General features: G+C 32.5%; 1 protein-coding gene across 1 annotated transcript in view; it reads left to right on the top strand.

Moving 5' to 3' along the window:
- LOC114324749 (proton-coupled folate transporter) overlaps positions 1–8,751 on the top strand; it is a 72,327-nt gene extending 63,576 nt beyond the window's left edge. Inside the window, exon 7 of the mRNA XM_028272580.2 lies at positions 242–8,751. Coding sequence (XP_028128381.1) covers positions 242–428 — 187 coding nt within the window. The 3' untranslated portion in view covers positions 429–8,751. The remainder of the gene's footprint in view (positions 1–241) is intronic.
- Positions 8,752–14,741: the final 5,990 nt, after the last annotated feature.

The following is a 14,741-nucleotide window of genomic DNA, read 5'->3' as shown; positions in this document are numbered from 1 at the left end:
CTGTTTTAGGTGATTTAACACCTCTTCAGGACGTATCTTATCTCGATGTACGGTTTGATTGTCCTTGGAACCACTGGTGGTTCCTGATGAGAGTTGATTAACTTTAAATACGTGTAGAGCAATGGTGGCATTCGAATTGAAACTAAATGCAATCATCTGTCTTCAGATATATTTGAATTAATTTTTTATAGCCTGTTTATATCTATTAAATAATTTAACTCTATCTTTTTTATTTTTTAAGAATTTTATCGACACTGAAAATTCCTAGAGTGGAAATGCCACCACCGTCATCAGCAGAAGAAGAGAATCAAAGGCAACTTAGTATAAGTATAAACACTTTCGAAGTTCTAAGTATTGACCAGAAACGAGGCAGTAAGAGGATTAGCTTACCAATAGACACCAGGATTATTACGGATCAGCTTATGTAGTGTAAATATTTATTTGTTTCCAGTGATTTAAGTTAAATCCCGTATGCCTATGTTAGTCATTTTGTACGAACGTTAGACATTTGTATTTATTAAAATACAAAAAAACTATCAGTATACGAATCTAGGTCAAATAATCCCACAAAAAATCCCCACAAATAATCCCCACGAATTATTATTCCAAGACAAATATTCCCGGAAAAAAAATCCCCACAAAAAATTCCCGTCAAATAATCCCCACACTTTTTTTGGACAAAATATCCCCACAAAAGATTCCGGACAACACATCCCCAAGAAATATTTGCGCTTCCGAACAGTTCTCAAAAGTATTCCCGTACGTCAGTCAACGGGAGCAAGAATAGGATATTATCTCCGAATTCTATCCTACTGCATGGATTTTAATGAAATTTTGGGTCTAGCCTCTATTTATCTCCTAAATCAAAGTCTACCCTACGCCGATGTGTGCTTTTATCTTGGGGGTGGTTCTCACCCCTTCTCAGGGGTGGAAAATTTTTTGGGTAAAATTATCACGGAATTCGCTAGAGAACCTAATTCTAAGCAAAACCACTACTATAATTTTTTTTGACAATCAATACTTTTTGAGTTATTCGTGGTTGAAAATTGGTCATTTTCATTGAAACATAATACCTTTTCGAAAGGTTTTTTGCGAATACCTTAAAAACTATGCATCTAACCAAAAAAACTATATTCAACATTTTTGTAAGTTTTAAAAAAACACAGAGACAGTTACTTTTATAACTCTTCCAGATATAATAAAAAAGATATAAAATATGGTAGGTGAAAATAGTTTGTTTTTTGGTACATTCTCAAATTGGTGTATTCAACTTGAACTAACAGAGAAACGGTCGATATTAGTTGTACAATGCTACCAATATCTTTTGTAGTGCTTGAAAAGACCTTTAAAATGAGCTATATTAAAGGTCCATTACGTTAAAACTTAGCGAGATATGCTGCAAACAAAATTGATAACTAATGTGTGTTAAGAAAAAATGGGAAGTAATTTTAACCCCCATCCATTAAAATTTAAATGCATCGTTTTCCTTCTACAATACCTTTTACTATAGTGTTATTTCTATGTTCAGAAAGTTGGTCGCGTTTAAAATGAATGGTTTTAAAAAAAAAAGGTCAAATTATAGAGAGCATTTTAAATTTTTTTTTTAAATCTTCCTTTTTCTCCATGTAACTTGAAAATGATAAGAGATACAGTAACGAAAAATAAAAAGGAAATTTTTATCTAAAAAACCCTACATTTTTGTGTGGTATCTTTTTTCGTATATCTTCACAGTTTCGGATTACATGGAAAAGGAATATTTTTAAGAAAATTTAAAAATGCGCTCTATAATTTGATATTATTCTTTTCAAAAACCATTCATTTTAAACCAGTCCAACTTTTTGAACATAGAAATAACACTATGATAAAAAGTATTGTAGAAGGGAAACGATGTATTTAAATTCAGAGGGATGAGGGGTTAATTATAGTTCTCATTCCTTCTTAAAATACATTAGTCATCAACTTTTTTGCAGAATATTTCGCTTAGTTTGAATTTAATCGACATTTAGTATTGTTCATTTTAAAGGTTTTTTCAAGTACTATAAAATTTGTAAGTATCATTATACACCTAAAATAGACCGTTTCTCTCTTATTTCAAGTTGAATACACCGATTTGAGCATGCAGCAAGAAAACAAACTCTTCTTACCTACCATGTCCCTCTTTCTATTTTAACTAGAAGATTTATGAAGAAACGAATCTCTTTGTTTTTTTATAACCTACACAAATATTTTACATAGTTTTTTTTGTTAGATGCATAGTTTTTAAGGTATTCACAAAAATCCGTTTGAAAAGATGTAATTTTTCAATAAAAATGGCCAATTTTCAACCACGAATAACTCAAAAAGTATCGAGTTGTCAAAAAATAATTATAGAACAGTTTTTGCTTAAAATTAGGTTCTCTAACCTCTTCCGCGGCTATTTTAACCAAAACATGTTTTACTCCAGAGAGGGGGTGGGAACCACCCCCAAGATAAAAGCCCACATCGGCATAGGGTAGACTTTCTTTCATGAGCTATTCCCTACTTACTGTGAAAATATCAAGTAAATCGATGTAGTAGGTTGGCATTCGGAGCCAAATACCCTCATTGACTGCCCTACCGTGAACGTAATTAGTAACTAGGTACATTAATTTCAATTCTAATGCCAGAACCATGCATTGAGAGGTAAGTTATACACATTCTTTCGATAATATGGAGCTTTTTGGCGCTTTTGGGAACAAATTTATGGACGCTACTATTCGATATCTGGTTTTAAAAAAATCGTAATTGAGGATCTGTGTGCATTCATGAAATTTTTTTGCGCTATTACGAAAAATGTTGCTGGCATTGAATTAAAACTGATAACTAAATATTGTTTACGTAAAATTTACAAAAAAGGAACAGGTTTTTTTGCACTTGTAATCATTTTCGTTTTATCAAAATTATCGTTTTCAGGACCAGCAGTTATCATCACGAATAGGCAATGTTTTGAACAGAGTTATTTCAAGCAGAGCGAGAAAGAGATTTAAGTGAATAATTATTATAATGTGATTCTCATAGCCTTAGCTCGTTCCCCATATTTTCCACTATTTTTAAAAAAACATATATTGTTCGGAATTTTTTGTGGGGATATTTTGTCCAAAAAAGTGTGTGGGCATTATTTGGCCGTATTTTTTTTGTGGAGATTTTTTGTCCGGGGATTATTTATTTGAGAATTATTTGTAGATAATATTTGTGGGGATTTTTTGTCTGGGACTATTTTGTCCAGGGACTATTTGTACGTACACCCATTATACAGAACCATAAAACTAGAAATGAAATTATTAAGAAATTCACCATATAAAACTAGATTTAATAAGATATATTAAGGTGTGTTTCAATTGGCAGATTATTCTGTTTTATATTTTGTATTGTGTAGCCTATTGTGTCCAATATTGGATATGCGCAGCTTCTTGTTGTGTCTACTTCCTCCTGTGTAATAATGAAATACCATAGTGTTGTACCATTCTTTATTAATAATTTATAATTTTAGCATCTGTTAATTTCTCATTCAATCTGTGTCCATTTTCTACTTCTTGTTCTTCTTCTTTTGGTACGGTACGTTATAAAGCGTCCGTGCTGGTTGAATTATGTATAATGTATAAGGATCCTTCTTCTGATCTGTTTATTCTTGAACTGATAGCATGTATATATGTCGCACCAGTTTCTTATGTCTCTGAATCATGAGTCGCTTGCGACCTGGTCACCTCCGACCTACAATTTTGCCCATTAGAATGGTTTATAAAAGTTTATATTTGTCGTCTCTTAAAATATAGTCTAGATAAATGTCTTTTCGCCATTTAACGATGTCTGGAAGATCTTTTTTGGTTTTAGCCCTTTGTAACACCTCTTCATTGGTAGTTTTAAGCAGCCCATGAAGTTTTAAGCAACCTTCTGAGACACCACCTTTCAACCGTTTCAATACGGTTAACCGAACTTACTTTAAGTGTACAGGTCTCGCTACCGTACATTACTAGGTTTGTTCCAACTCGATACAAAACCGTTCTTGAATCGTTACGCGCATGGGTAATAACGAATAATTATGCTCAATAACACATTTTTCGTTACTGCGCATACTCGTAACCGTGCAAGAACGGTTTTCGTGAAGGGTTGGAACAAACCTACTGTTTATATACAGTGGCTCACAGCTTAAATGGTGCAGTCGCTACTCAATAAAACTAGCTTGTGTCAGTGGCTCAATATTTATTAGAAAAAAATTACATACTGAAATTAAATGACTAGGGGAAGGGGGGTATGATGGGGTAGCTAAGGAAAATAACAAAAATACAACATAATTACTACGTTTATTACTATTACTAATTGATGGCACGTTACGTCATTAATCTAACTATGATTTGGTACAATCTTTGGAAAATCAACCTATCACATTTTTCAACAATTAGCCATTAATAAGAACATTATGAAAAACCATCTTGCCCCATACTATGGGGTATGATGGGGTAATGGAATTGGGGCATGATGGTGATGCTAATTAATTCTCACAAAACAAACAAAAATGTGTATTTGCTCCAGATCTTCATTGTCCACCCTAGCACAAGCATTGTGAGCTCAACATCCACAGATCTGGCAGCCTACCCAGGGTTATCTAAAATAATAATCCAATGTTATTTATTAAGAAATTTAAATTAACCCAGACTTACCACCAATGTCCCATCATACCCCGCACCCAATACCCCATCTTGCCTCAAAAGGTAACTTTGAACAAAAAAAAAATTCACTAATTAAATGTTTAACGTATTCACACAAACAATATGCCATTATCAAAATAAGAATACTAGTAAACAACGATAAAAAAAGACATTAATGAGGTGATCATAATTACCTTAAAATAACGATGGTTGTCCTTGCACAAAATTAGATCAACGGATCGCTAAAACAGTTTTCCGTTTGTAAACAAAAAACGCGTGCACTCTCATTCACGGTTTCTCTTGCAGGGACCGTTAGTCGAATGACTCTTCCTATTGAGTTACTGCATGCTATTCACCAACGTGTAGTTTCTTGTTTGTGTGCGGTACCCCGTCTTACCTCGAGACCCCGTCATGCCCCCATTCCCCTATAGGTCTTTTAAAGTACCATAAGCTATTTTTGGATTACAACATAAATATACCATACTTAAATAACAACAAATATTTAATTATCTTACGTATGCTTTTGATGTCACGGCTAAAATAATGCAAACTGTAAAACAAGAAAACTAATAAAGAAAACAAACTCGACACATTGAAAAATGATTGCTAATATTTTATAGGTCCTCTCTAATTATCAATTACAGCCTGTAGCCGTCTAGGCATTGATTCGGCCAACTTTCTAGTATACTCTGGGGAAATTGTGTCCCAAGCTTCAGTAATTTTTAGTTTCAATTTATTTCTATTTGATATTGGGGCACTATTTACTTTATAATTAATGCCAACCACAAATTTTTAATAACTTCCAAATCTGGTGATTGGGCTGCTGTTTTAATGACACTTTGGTAATCATAAAGCAACCAATTACGAACCCGATATGACCCATAACACGTGTATTTTGAATCGTTATACTAATAAAACCGGTAAAATTGTTATTGATACCTAATTTTTGAGCACTAGCAGCAAGATGCTGCCTTAGTATATCCAAATATATATATTGGTTTACATTCCCTTCAATAAAATAAGTGTTACCTACTCCTGCAGACGACATACTTCCCCACATCATCAACCCACCTCTTACGTACTTTTTTACTTATACCTTCCATACTTTTTAATTTTAGTTCTTCATTCGGCTTTCTTCACGCCAATATTTTTCCATCGGTTGTTCCAAACAAATTATTTTCACCAGTTTTGTTCACAAGTTTCGTTTTATCAGCAAATATTACTAAATTCCAAAAGTTCGAAACTTTGTCAATATGCTAACTGGTGAACACAAGTCTAATACGCCTATTTCTTTGGCTAATAATAGGTTTATTTGTAGCAGTTCTACAATATCGATTATTCTTTTATAATATTTGTCTAATTGTTTCAGGGTTACATATTTTTCAAAAATGTCTTTTCAATCGCATCTCGCAATTTTGGTGCAATTTTCTGGCATAATTTGCCATTTCTCTAACAATCCATGTGTCCTCACGTTCGCTAAAAATCATGTTTGCAACTAACCTTCATTTATTTTCCAATCTATTGTCATTTCGGTAATGTTAAAAAATGTGCTGATCTGTTGACATTTATTTACAATTTTGGGTATGTATCTGTGGCTATAGGCATTAATTTCGATGGCAAGTAATAATTAAATTTATTTCACAAGTCGTAGTTTGGCCACCCATTCTTGAATAATTCTGTTACTTTCCGATTAAATACTTTGTAATCTCAAATTAAACATAAAAATAACTGCAATATGAATTTACTGCAATGCCTACTTAGCAAATTTCAAATTGATAAGTTGTGTAATGATTCATCTTATCATCATCATTTTAGCTGTGATATAAAAATCATACATAAAATAAATGAATATTTTAAAATTATTGAAGTATGGTGGAGGAATAATAAAACAAGTGAAATAAAGAGGGTACAAAATGGGCAATAGAGAGATAAAAATACTCTGTTACGCTGATGACACCGTGTTAGTAGCAGAGTTCGAAGACGACCAACAAAGATTATTGCAAGAGCTCAACATTAACGCTAAAGAAATGAATATGAAAATATCAGCCCAAAAAACCAAAAGCTTAGTAATTGCCAAAGAACCAATAAGATGCAAATAGACATTCAAATTATACAACAAGTAATGACTTTCAAATATCTGGGAATGAATCTATCAGCCGACAACAGTATCAAAGAAGAGGTAAAAGACCAAACAATTAAAGCAAGTAGAACGGCCGGATGCCTAAACGACACAATTTGGACAAAAACAAACACCTAAGATTGGAAACGAAGGCCCAAATACATGTATATGTAAGTCCGTTATTAGGCCAGTTATGACTTACACGGCCGAAACAAGACCAGATACAAGCAAAACACGAAGAAATCTGGAAACCAACGAAATGAAGACCTTAAAAGGATTGCTGGAAAATGACTTCAGGATAGGGTAAGAAGTGAGGAAATCAGACGCATATGTGGGGTAGAAAATATAAATACCTGGGTAAAGAACAAATAAAAGTAGAATGAGCAGACAAGCAGGACGTCTGAATCAAGGATAGTAAGAATAGCCAGTGACAAGTCACCGTTAGGCAGGAGAAATATAGGACGCGCAAGGAAAAGATGGAATGACAACTTAGGGGCAGAATGAAAGGCACCGTTGAAGAAAAATAGGTCGTACTACCTATATAAAAGAATAAGAAGAAGAAGAAGAAGAAAGGTGTATTTGAAATACCAAAAAATAATATAAAAGGAAAGATTCCCTCTCATTGGCTGTATACCATAAAAAAAATTATTAAAGAAGTAAAAATTTTCCTTTCTAGATGGTATATAATTTATTTAAAATTTTTTCTAAAAAAGATCCAAGTTGGACTTAAAGTGGGTACATCACTGGTACGATACAAACAAACGTTTTCGGACTAATCAATCCATCATCAGGTTAACATTCCAGATCCAGATTCCAGATTCCAGAGTTGAAACTAGCTACTGTGGTAGGTCGAATTACCTCACCAGTATAAAAAATAAGCCATTTCGGCTACATCGAGAGTGACAATAAGTCGATGATACAAGATTTAAGTGTAATTAACCCAAAATGGGGTCTTCATCTTACCTACTACAGTAGCTAGTTTCAACTACTTTGGATCTGGAACTTTAACCTGATGTTGGACTGATTAGTCCGAAAACGTTTGTTTGTATCGTACCAGTGATGTACCCACTTTAAGTCCAACTTGGATCTTTTTTAGACAAAAAAATTTTTAAAATAAATTATATACATACCATCTACCTACAAAGGAAGACTTTTAGTTCTTTAGTAACCAAAAAATAGCTTATGCTATTTTAGAACACTTATAGTAACTTAATTTCGGTATGCAATTTTTTTTAATAAATACTGAGCCAGTGGCACAAGCTAGTATTATTGAGTAACGACTGCATCATTTAAGTATGAGCCACTGTATAAGTAGCAGTTTAGGATGCAGATTTTTTCAGGGCTTCTTATAAAATGCATTGCAGATTTATAGATTTGTAGATTAAATCGAAACACTGAAGATGTAATGGTTGATTAAATACTAGATATATTTTCTTGGTAATCTAAGAAGCTGATGAATGATCTACATATCATTGTATTCTCTGTATCCTATTGTTGTATGTTTGGAATTTGTATCTGGAATTCTATATCACAGTACGTTTTGGCTATAAAATTCTAGTATTTGTTTACTGATTTATATGTACCTATCTACAAATCTCGCTTTTCTATTAAGGCTATATACAAAATGCAAATTGGACCGCACCTTAAAATTTCCTATAAAATGTATTATATTCTTCGACTATAATTCGAAGTCCCTATTTACTGTAACCAAGTCAATTTAGCTTTATTAATCTGTAGAGATTACGAAGAAAGTAATGGACCGACAAATTTGGTCAATTAGTAATTTTATTATGGTTAACAACAAAAACAACTTGAAACAGTAAATTTTAGTGTTTATTCTGTATCGTGTATACATTTTTTTTATTTATAAAAAACTATTGAATCTCTTAGGAATTGTATAAACAATAATTGTATATTCATCGCCTGTAAGGTTTATAATAAATTATTTAATAAATGTGTCTATTAACATTCCATTCTTTCTTCTATGTTCTAATAAAAGAATATTGACAAAGCTAAGCATTTTCACTCAATTTCTGTCGAAATGTACAACTTTTGTTAAATAACTAGTCTTGTATATGACCTTCTAGTGAAAGTGCTCAAATGTCTTTTTAAATATAGATTCATATCGACATTTTTACTAAGTAGTGCCTATACACCTGAAGAAATTAATCTACAAGAGATTCTGAAAAAATAATAAAAACGTTCCTGTAGATCAAGGACATTCTAAGCCAACTGTAGATGTGTCAATCTAAAAAAACAGTCTATATCCTATTACATAATTGCCAAGGATACACGCGGAAAAAGTATATTTTCAGGGGAAAATGTTTGTGGCTGTATCTGTAGTAGTCGAGGCATTGAAGCATAAAAAAAGGCCTTACTATCGATTTTTGCGTTGGTTTTGTGATCAGTTTGGTGCGTTGGATTCGTTAGAATGTCAGGAAATTTTGTGAACTAATGTAATGAATAAGAAATCTCAAATTGCATTTGTGCATAAGAAAAATGCATTTCAAAAATGCATTTCGGTAAATAGTGGGAAAAATTGACTCAATTTTCTTACTCGGGGAGTTTTTGGGGTCGCTGAAAACGAATATGAGGTCGGCGAGAGTGTGCAAACTACCTGGTGCCTGCAGCAGGTGTAATAAACGTCTTTCTCTGGACTATTATGATAATTTGTCAAATAATTGACCAAAACTTGTTACTCGGGTGTCTTTGGGGTAACTGAAAATAAATATCGCAACGACTAAATTCTAATTTCATATCATTTAAAGCAATTTAAATTAAGGCGCAAGTGGATGATGTGGTTTTGCCTTGAGAGAAAATTATTAGACATAGAATGTACTTAATGGCTATTGCCAAAAATAAAAAGATTGTCATTGGAAAAATTCTTGCATCTGTTGATGCATTTACCCAGCATTTAAAAAGGGTATATTTACAAACACAAATTTGGCTGCATGAAGAGGACAGTAACATGAACCCAACCGATTGGGGATGGGAATTACAAAATAATGTATTAATTCCATTTAGAATGACTCAGCCACCTGGTTCTCCAAACATTTTAAATTTAATATTCTGTAGTGGTAAGTCAGACTGCGGCAACTCATGCGGGTGCAGGAAGCATGGGTTAGTTTTTAATTTAACCTGCAAAAATTGTGCAGGGTCTGATTGCACCAATATTGCATTGGACTCGAGAGAGGAATTCAATAATGAAGAAGAAGATGATAATGATGAAGAAAATGAATTTTAAAGCTAAATTACGATAAATTTTATATAATGAACTTTTTTATCCATAAATATATTATAATAATAAAATTTTATGTTTATTTATAATAAAAATACCAACCTTTTCGATCTCTATAGTTACATCGAAGGAAATAGATTACCCCAAAAACCCCCCGAGTAACGAGTTTAAACTAATTATATGATAAATTACCGTAATACTCCAGAGGAAGACGTTTATTACACACGCTTTACGCACCAGATACTTTGCACACTCTCGCCGACCTCATATTCATTTTCGGCGACCCCAAAAACCCCCGAGTTACAAGTTTGGGCCAACTATTTAACAAATTACCATAATACTCCAGAGGAAGACGTTTATTAGACCCGCTGCAGGCACCAAGTAGTTTTCACACTCTCGCCGACCTCATATTCGTTTTCAGCGACCCCAAAAACCCCCCGAGTAAGAAAATTGACTCAATTTTTCCCATTATTTACCGAAATGCATTTTTTAAATGCATTTTCTTATGCACAAATTCAATTTAAAATTTCTTATTCATTACATTAGTTCACAAAATTTCCTGACATTCTCACGAATCAAACGCACCAATCCGCAATAAAATCCGTCTTACTGCAAAAAATCGACACTTCAATCCTTCAATGCCTCGACTATAATAGGTGTGTGAAAAAGTTACACCGATCAGATTTTTTTCTATGTTTCAAGATGGGATTGGAGCCGATTTAGAACCGGTCTAGTTTGTGACTTTTTGACCACCCCTAAGTGATACAGTTATCAATGCATTGTTCATAGATAATAGAACAGAACAGATGGACATAGAAGTAGAAGAGGCTATGGATTTAAATATATTAAGAGAGGAAATTAAAATTGCATTAAAGACAGTAAACATGTAAAATTTGTTCGTAAAAGGTATATTCTTTGTGATTCATGGTATACAGCCAACTACAGGAATTCAATCTCCTTGTGGATTTAGTAAAAATGGTAAAGCAGTAGGTCCAGATCAAATCCCAGTAGAAATCTTAAAATGCCTAAATGATGAAACCTTAGACATTATAGTAGACTTATTTAACATAGTGTACAAAACAGGACACATACCGAAACAATGGTTACTCTCCAACTTTTCTGCTAACCCTAGAAATACAAACGCTAAATATTGCAGTGAATACAGAACAATATTGTTATTAAGTCACATTTTCAAATTTATTCTTGAAAATATTATGTGGTCGTATAAACAAAAAAAAACTGGAAGAAGAAATAGATAATAGCCAGTTTGGGTTCAGAAACAGACTAGGAACCAGAGAGGTGTTATTTGTTTTTAACGGGTTAGCTCAAATATGCATGGATATGATTGAGGATGTACATGTTTGTTACGTTGATTTTGAAAAAGCATTTGACAAAGTAAGACATGCAAAATTAATCCAAATTCTAAAGACAAAAAACATAGACAAAAGGGACTTACAATTATGACAAAACTTTTACTGGAATCAAAGAGCATAAATTGTATTAAATAACGAACCCATTCCAGAAATTCAAATCATTAGAGAAGTTAGGCAGGGATGTGTTATAAATCCATTACTGTTTAATGTTTATAGTAAAGCCACTTTTTAAGAAGCATTACTATCTCAAAATGAAAGAATAATAATTAACGGAATATCTATTAACAACAAAAAATATGCAGATGATACCGTGATTATGGCAAGCTCTGTTGGACAACTACAATTACTGCTAAACAAATCAAATAGATTCTGTGAAAAATACGGACTAAAAATGAATATAAAAAAGAACAAATACATGATCATAACAAAAAAAAAGAAACTATATAAACTAAAATACCTTTGGGAAATGTACCTATAGAAACGGTTGATAAATACAAATACCAAGGAATCTGGATTTCGGACAATAATTATCAAACAACAGAAATATAGTCGAAGTAATGAAGCTTAAAATAGGACAAAACCTCGCAATTTTTACACAATGGATCGATTTGCTTGAAAATTTGAGAATAAGTAGTGGATAATCCAAGGATCAAAATCTATATGATGCCGAAATGCGCTTTTACTATGGGGGTGGTTTCCACCCCATCTGGGGGGTGGAAATTTTTTATTATATTTTGACCGCAAAAGTTGGTAAAAACATTCTCTTCTTCTTCTTCTTCTTAACTCAGGCGAGACTCGTTAGTCTCTGGCACTTGGTCATAAGACCTTTGTACCAAACCCTGTTCTTCTCCTTAAACTTTAATAAGGCCTGTGGCCTCAACGAAGGCCAACAGTTTTCTTATTGGTAGTTTTAAGATCTCTTCTGGTTCAAACCTCATTTGACCAGTGAAGTTCTGCCTTACATCACCTAGCACACTGCAATAGCATAGTATGTGTATGGCAGTTTCTTCTTCCATTTCGCACTTTCTGCACCATGGTTCATTCACCTTACCTAGTTTGTATAGGTGATTTCTTAAACGACAATGTCCAGTCACCATTTCAGTGACCGTTTTGATCTCTCTTTTATTGAGGTTCATCAAACTGTTCGAGAGTTTTTTATCAATATTCTTGATTATTTTTTTAGTCTGGATTTGCCCTTGAGTGGTTCTCCATTTATTTTGATGATTCTTTATCAGCCATTTCTGAACCTCGTTTTTCATAGCATCTTTAGTGATGCCACAGAAAGGTTCTGGGCCTTCAAAAGTTTTTCTCGAGCCTTGTTTCGCTAACATATCTGCTCGTTCGTTCCCATGCACCCCTTCATGACCCGGCACCCATATTAAAGACACTTTGTGGTAAAAACATTAATTCTAAGCAAGAAACGTTCTATACATTTTTTTGATAAAATTAATAGGTTTCGATTTACTCGCTATCGCTTAGTGTTAATTTTATATCGAAAAAATCAATGTTTTGAATAAGTTTTCTGCTAATAACTCAAAAAGTTTTCGTTTTATCAAAACAACTTTACTTAACAAAAATGTATCTTTTAAGAAATTAAACAAAACCTTTTTTTTTAATTTCTTTAAGACCAATAGTAATCGACCTTTATTTTATTATTTAGCTCTTCTTCGTCAAATACTAAGTATTGTAGTTTCAAAGTCAAAAGACGGGAGAACTATTCATTTTTAGAGGATAATTTGTTGAAACTACTTTAAAGTATTTAAAAATATCTATCTCCAGAAATAAAAAAGTCTCTACCTCAAAAATTAAGTGACTTATAATGAAAATAATGTCAGTCCCTATTTTTGTCAGCTAAAAAGTGATCAGAAGCAACCTCCTAATCACCACTCTAATCAAAATTAGTCATTACCCTTATTTGTTCTTCTTTATTTATGAATTATTAATTGGTTCTAGAAGTTTGACCGGCTTAGAATAATTAGTTTAAAAAAATGGAGTTAAAAGCGAATGACGAATTTTTGTAGTTTAAAAAAAATGGCTTTATTTTCAGAATAGAAAGATTAGCATCAGAGATACAAAAAAATGTTTCAATATGAAATTGTAGCTCATTTAATTCCCAAGAAAGTGGTTTAGAAGAATTTTTTCTACGGCAAAAATTGAGTGAGCTATTGACAATTAAACCTTGTAATAACATTGTTGTTCTGAACTATTTTCTTGTGGCATTTTTATAATCAACTATTTTCAATGGGAAATAAGCCACAATTTTACCAAAAAAATGATTTTATTAACGTTTCGACGCCCAAGTCGTGTGTCGTCAAAATACAAAATAGTACTAGATTAAACAAAAATGTTGTTGCTTAGCAAAAAATTCTTCTACTAATTTATTTAATCTGGCTCATTTATATCGGCAATTCAGACATTTATTATACACTTTAAAGTAGAAGACTTTAAAATGATATTGCCAATATTGATGAGTTGCGTTTCTGGGACGACTTTACTAAAAGAGAGTTCATTAGATTACATGAAATCAACCTCAACCCAAGAATATCCGCCACAAAAAATCATAGCATGTGATCTGGCTTTAAAAAACAACCAAATACAACGGTGGCAGTAAAAATTCTGGCGCTAGAGATTCCATAGTAAATCACGAGGGAAAACCAGGAAAAAACCTCGTGATACTATCCCGACATCGTAAGTATTTGGACTTACATTTAGTTTACTCTCAAAACTAATACCAATTTCTGACTTTAATATACTATTATGCTATTTTAAATTATAAATAATATTAATATTACATAGATATTATATAAATAATACTAAAATATAAATAATCTGTCTTTTTAAAGACACATATCACATGCTATGATTTTTTGTGGCGGATATTCTTGAGTTGAGATTGTTTTCATGTAATCGAATGAGCTATCTTTTAGTCAAGTCGTCCCAGGAACGCAACTCATCAATATTGGTATAATACATGTCTGAATTGCCGATATAAATGAGTCAGATTAAATAAATTATTAGAAGAATTTTTTGCTAAGCAACAACATTTTTGTTTAATCTAGTACTATTTTGTATTTTGACAACGACAGCCGACTTGGGCGTCGAAACGTTATTAAAATCATTTTTTTTTTTTGGTAAAATTGTGGCTTATTTCCCATTGAAAATAGTTGATTGTAATAACATGCAAAAACCACCTTTACAAACCCTTTCAAAAGTCACCTCTTTTTGCGACTAAGGATTTTAAAAAGATTTGATATTAATGGGCTTAAAGATCTTGTAAAAGCCTACAAATTTCTTTAGCTAACTTTGTAAGATAAAAAATAAAAAAGTTACGGCTAAAAAATCAATAT

Source organism: Diabrotica virgifera, chromosome 1 (assembly GCF_917563875.1).
Source record: "Diabrotica virgifera virgifera chromosome 1, PGI_DIABVI_V3a".
In the NCBI taxonomy this organism is placed as follows: domain Eukaryota; kingdom Metazoa; phylum Arthropoda; class Insecta; order Coleoptera; family Chrysomelidae; genus Diabrotica; species Diabrotica virgifera.
This window is presented reverse-complemented; position numbering and strand designations above follow the sequence as displayed.